The sequence below is a fragment of the Triplophysa dalaica genome, chromosome 23, assembly GCF_015846415.1.
Source record: "Triplophysa dalaica isolate WHDGS20190420 chromosome 23, ASM1584641v1, whole genome shotgun sequence".
NCBI classification, from domain to species: Eukaryota; Metazoa; Chordata; class Actinopteri; order Cypriniformes; family Nemacheilidae; genus Triplophysa; species Triplophysa dalaica.
Genome location: NC_079564.1, coordinates 7,879,703 through 7,885,702, shown reverse-complemented (window position 1 = coordinate 7,885,702; position 6,000 = coordinate 7,879,703). Strand labels below are relative to the sequence as shown.

Below are 6,000 nucleotides of genomic sequence, written 5' to 3'. Positions count from 1 at the left end.
TTTTCATCAGTGCAAACACATTCTGGTCATTACAAAATCTTTTCACAAAGACAAAGCCGTATTTTTAAAGTATAACAAAACTGCTAACCAACTCAGCCTTACAGAACTGCGAATATTTAAAAATGTGTATTAAAAATCCAAAAGGGAAAATTGGACTGTTCAAAGCGCGCAACTCAAACGCAAAGACACTCAGCAAGCGTAAGTTCCTTAGTAGATTAAGTTATCGTTTATGCACGAAAATAACAGTATTAACTACAAAGTGGCTGACTACACCACCCCGTGAGTCTCCGATGATTTTTCTAGAGTCTACATGCTTCGGTACTTTACTCCGGACCAGACCCCCGCCATGTCCGCGGGCTGCAGATGCTCTTCGCCAATCCAACACTGCAGGTGCATTTACTGCTTGAAGATGCTGATGGGAGCTGTGGCTCCCTAGATATCCATCTCTTTGCTTCTTTCTCACCCTGCATTACACAGAGCTTTTTTTCTGCTCACCCCTAAATGTTGCTCTAGCGCGAAGGTTTTGGATTCATTGGATCCGCAGTCTGTCCGGTTTTGCAGTGCGTTTTGCGAGAGCATCATCTGAAATGGATTACGGACCTTTATGACGAACAGTTCTGTGTGCTGCCGCAACATTTTAAACTGTTGACATAACTCGGGACTAAAACAATGAATCGATGATAGAGCGATGATATGAATTAACTCTTTGAGGTTGAGGAAAGCAGAGGCGCATAAGATTGGTGAGGGGGTTGTACTGCGTATCGTGTCGAAGAAACAGAAGGAAAAGGGCTTTATTAAACACGTTTGTTTTTACCGCGAGTTTTCTTGTTGAAGTTTGCGGTGCTCTTTGTTTTGTTAAGGAGCGAAACAATGCGCAAATGAACGGAAACGGATATTCTGATAACTGTTCTTTAGAGATGGACGGGAGATTTGTAAACCTTTCCCCTGTATGAATCTTTTCACGATAACACTGGAAAGGTGGAGCGATCGGGGAAAGCTAATGACGGACCTATTAATCCATCACCAGAGGGGTTTGGAAACGTTTGGATGGAAATCGGACGAATGTTTAAATCTTTCTCTGGTTTTATACGAAACTACTAATGAATAGTTCCCTGGAATCTCCATCGCAGCGGTTAATACAAATTGGCAGTGAATTGAATTAAGGGCTTTGAAATGTTGACACATTTGCTGTGAATCATTTGCCAATATCGATATTTTCTTCTGAAAGTATTCCGATCTAAATGGAATTAGTTGAGAAAGCCCTTTGTGAAAGGAATAGACATGGTACATGGGAACAGGTTCCTTTACGGTAAGTCCAGGTCTAGGTTAACTTCGCTCTTCTCTTTGGTACATTTTACGCATGAAGTGCATCTGCATTTACCGGCGTATTACACGTGCCTGTCTTTACTTCTGCGGGAAATTTGTGCGTGTCTTTATTTCTGTCTTTATTTCTTTATGTGTTATTAAAAATAATGTCGTTAAGTGCGTTTGGTGGTATGCAACATGCACGCGCATAATGGCGTTATGGCGAAGAATCTTAATCTTTTCTTCCCAAACTTGTGACCAATTAGAACAACATGACTGCATAATTTATTTATTGTTCATACAGCGTTTACTTTGTCCAGTAAACAAAAATAAGAGTAAAGTTATTCAGTTTAAAACAACACATACCTGCTTTTCTTAAATAGTAAAAAAATGCATTTCTGATAATCTGTTGATCTATCTACTGCAGCAATAGATACTGAAACACCACTAAGCCTGTTAAGTTAAGCTTTAATAAAGCTTTGCTCTTTCATAAATAATTTGATGCTGTTTTGATCTTAACTCTTATGTCGCAGTTGTTGCAGGTCTTCTCATGCTTGGGTCGTCTGGGGCAACAAAGAAAGAAGCAGGTAATGATGGTCACAAGTAATACCCACCCACTCTCCATCTCCATGTTTTCCTGAAATCTCTGAGATGTGACTGCTCTCTTTTAGTGAAAAACAATTCAGGGGTACAGCCTCCAGGTCAGTGTGGTACCTGGGTCAAAGAATCAGAGGGAGGCCTCTTCACGTCACCCAATTACCCAAACAAATACCCACCAGAACGAGAATGCATCTACATCATTGAAGGTACGGACCTTCTTCCATTCGGTCTTATAGAAAAATCTATCATGTGACACAAGGTTGGAAGGTCAGAGGGGGATGTTTAATTTGTTTAATAATGGCACATAGGAGAAATCAGGTTATTAATAGTGTTCACTGTTCAGCACAATAATAATGTTATACGCAATTTTACAACATTTCCTTTCGTAATAGAACAAAGCATCAGTGACATGATCAATCCTCTAAGAACTCTTTATTTTGGATATGTTTTAACTACTGTCAATATATATATTTGAACTCCATTTTAATATCAATCCAAATGCAGTTGGTTTGTTTTGATTTAAGCCATAATAATAAAAAAATACAGCTAACTAACATGGCAAAACATGACGAAAACATGATAACATAATAATAAACATGATAAATATATTTTGAGGTATCTTATTTTGGAACCAAACTCTTCATATTGGATTGCTGCTACTGACTGAGAATCAAATTAACTGAAAAGCTAGAGATGAATTTTCAGTCACTCAGATGGTTCACACATCTTTTTTCTGATATACTGTATGAAGAATGCAATTGAGTAAATCATACAGAGATTTTAGTGGTAAATAATAAAAAAATGATAATTTTCATTATTACTTTGCTTTCATCCCAGTAGAATTATATGTACTGTATATGGATGCATTATACATTTTTATCTTTGACTATGGCTGTTCCTTTTTCATGTTAACACTATTAGACAAATGACATCATCCTCCATCAATTACAGCTGTCAATCATCATCATTTTTTCCTTTCAGCTCCCCCGAGACAATGCATTGATCTCTACTTTGATGAAAAGTACTCCATAGAACCTTCATGGGAATGTAAATTTGACCATATTGAAGTCCGGGACGGGCCCTTTGGTTTTTCTCCAATAATTGGACGCTACTGCGGCCAGCAGAACCCTCCATATATCAGATCAAGTGGGCGCTACCTATGGATAAAATTTGTTGCTGATGGTGAATTGGAAGCGATAGGATTTTCTGCGAGCTACAATTTCACAGCAGGTATTATATTTTGTTTCAGTTCTACTTATCAACCTTCACTATGCACCGTGATGTTACAGCTTAGTAGCCAGAGGAGGTTTTGAGTGTCAATGGCAGTTTTAAGAGTGAAATATTGTTTTCCAGCCTGGTTGATTATTATGCCAATGAGTTAAATGATTTGGCGTTGCCTGCTGCTCTTTTAAGAGTTCTGGAAGCGGTTCTGACTCATAACCTCAGGGTATTGTTATCCCCTGCATGTCGACTTGAATTCTTGATGCAATCTGTAGCTGCCCTTCAACATTCAAGCTTCTGTTTCATGTCGTGATTAATGTGAGATCCATCTTGTTTTTGTCAATGATCCTTTTCCATAATTTACTTTGTTAAATTTATTGGTAGCATTTTATACAATTGACGAGGAGCCTAAAATCGAATGCCTTTTGAATTTAAATGGTTTACTATACTCAATTCCTAGGTATTTCAAAACCTGATCCATAATAAATGCTGTCAAACTCAATTATTTCACGGGATTTCCAATTAGAGTAGATGCTGTAAGAGCGATATAAATTTGAATATAATGCATCATCGTACATTCTTGAAAGCCCATGAAATCCCTCGATCTCCCAAAACCTCAAATATTTGTTTTATCACCCTCTGATGGACCTCTAGTTTCTTTGGTGTTAGAAATTACCATTTGTCATTTTATTTTGCCATTTGATACTGTAAATGTTGTTGAAATGGAACTATGATGGATATTCTGTGAGGAATGTCAAAAGCCATATACCTCAAACTAAAGTTGTACATGCAAATTCAGTCGTAAGGGCCTTGTAGATGAATTGCACAGCTGTGGCTCTGGGTGCACAGAAAGTAGCACGCAACTGTGAAGGTAGCTCTGATTTAGAGTCGTATCATGGAAAATGAGTTATGAGCCACTGCTATTTTCCATCCTATTGTGAGTCAGGAGGAAGTTCTTTCGGCAAGTTTAGAGAAACTGTTCAGCATGAATGGCTCCAGACGCTCGCCTGGAAAAATGCGTGCCTTCCTGTAGTCTTGATAAGGAATATCGGTGGCATGTAATTTACATAATTAAGAAGATAAAAGTCCCTGAATTCAAAAAAGTGGGGAGCGCATCTGCTGCAGCCAGTGGTACCACATGCTAATACGGAAGGTGCAACAGATTAATGAAATGCAGGAGATGAGGAAACGTACAAATTAGATGTGATGAGTTATAGTTATGTGTTATAGTCATTCTCCTTGGACCTTTTTGCATTTTATTGTCACAGAGTGAAGCATTAGTGTATTGAAACAAGAACTCATGCTACTTACTTTTGCAAAGCGACACTGAAAGCTCTGCCAGTCTCGGAAATGAGGAATTTAAAACATGGTCTTCTTTCATTATGCTGGAGCTCTGGGCGATGATTGTCCTAAAATGTTTATGTATCAAACCTCATTAATCCTACATTTGCTTGCTTTTGTAAGTAACGTCAAATTCAACTGTCTTATGGCTCTGATTTCAAGATTTCATTTTTGGGGGGATAAGATGTTCTATGTTTTATAAGTCCCAAGACTTCTTTTGATGCCATGCAGTAAATCATGTAAAGTGATGGTCACATCTAGAGAAGTCATGTAACCAAAATAGTTTTGGACATCTTATAAGAGTAAACTTGGAGCATAGACATAGATCTATCCAACAACACCGGGATTTAATGCTTGAGTTTCCAAATTTGGTAGAAGAGTAATTAAAAGCGTCTTCACTGAAGGTTAGTTGCTTCATCTGAAATCGTAGAAGCATGGCATAATCCATTGCTGAACTCAGACGTTGGATAGCTCGACGATGGAAATGTAGAATTAGGTGCACACTGTGTGTAATTACTTCCTGATATCATGTGAATATAAAAACTGTGTGCACAGTTGTGTGCAGTCCCACCTAGCGTTGAAATGCAATTATCAGGAGAAAGTTGTGTAAGAGTTCATTGGAGTACTCATATGTAATATCAGATCCTCATGTCTCAGAGCAGCATTTCTCAACTTTTTTGTCCTTTGTACCCCCACAGCCCAATATTGAAACCAAACCAGAAAAAATATATATATCCTTCAGGCTATAATTTTGCAATAAAATATAACACTTTTTGGTTTTGTAAACAAACAACGCCGGTACCCATTCGCTTCTGTATGGACACAAAAACAATGCAAGTCAATGGGTGCCGCTGTTGTTCGATTACCAATATTCTTCAAAATATCTTTTTAGTGTTCTGCAGAACAAGGTTCATGCAGGTTTAAAATGACAAAAATGTTGAGTAAATGATGACACACATTTTTGGGTGAATTATCCCTTTAAAAAACATTAAACACTCCTAAAAATGTGTTTCACGATGCCATAAGATTCCATTTTAGCTGTACAGTTCCATAAAGAAACTTTAGTTTTGTCAGTTTATGAGACAATCAGGAAGAAACTTTAACTGGAAAGACCTAAGGGTAAATTTATTAATATTCCAAATTTTCATGTTACGCTCTTGAGTTTGTTAGAGTATTTGGTTGCTGCGAGCCTCTGTCCCCGCCTACTTCCATCTTCATGTCCCTCTGTTGTATGTCTCTTTCCTTCTCCTTCACACTATCACAAAAACTCTCTTTCTCCTGAGTCTCACTTCCTTGTCTCCGGGGTTCGGCTGACCTTATTACCCCACCTCGTCTTTGGAAGAGATAAAGCCGTGTTACCAGACAAGATCTAGCTGAGTTAAATAACAGAGAGCGCTGCACTCCTCGTGTGCCTTTTCTCAGCCCGCTGGCTGTTTGAAGCCTTTGTCCCAGCTGTAAACAGACGCAGAAGTAATAAGGAAAACAAGATGGACTTAAAAGCATTTCAGGGACTGCTTTCTTGATCCAGTGGCC

At 38.3% G+C, this 6,000-nt stretch overlaps 1 protein-coding gene across 2 annotated transcripts in view; it reads left to right on the top strand.

Annotated features, from left to right (window-relative positions):
* Positions 1–432: 432 nt before the first annotated feature.
* The window catches only part of neto1l (neuropilin (NRP) and tolloid (TLL)-like 1, like), a 62,488-nt gene continuing 56,920 nt past the window's right edge, over positions 433–6,000 (top strand). For both annotated transcript variants that reach the window (XM_056737758.1, XM_056737759.1), the window contains exons 1-4: positions 433–1,309; positions 1,839–1,892; positions 1,977–2,111; positions 2,887–3,135. In XM_056737758.1, the coding sequence (XP_056593736.1) occupies positions 1,282–1,309; positions 1,839–1,892; positions 1,977–2,111; positions 2,887–3,135 (466 nt within the window). In that variant the 5' untranslated portion in view covers positions 433–1,281. The remainder of the gene's footprint in view (positions 1,310–1,838; positions 1,893–1,976; positions 2,112–2,886; positions 3,136–6,000) is intronic.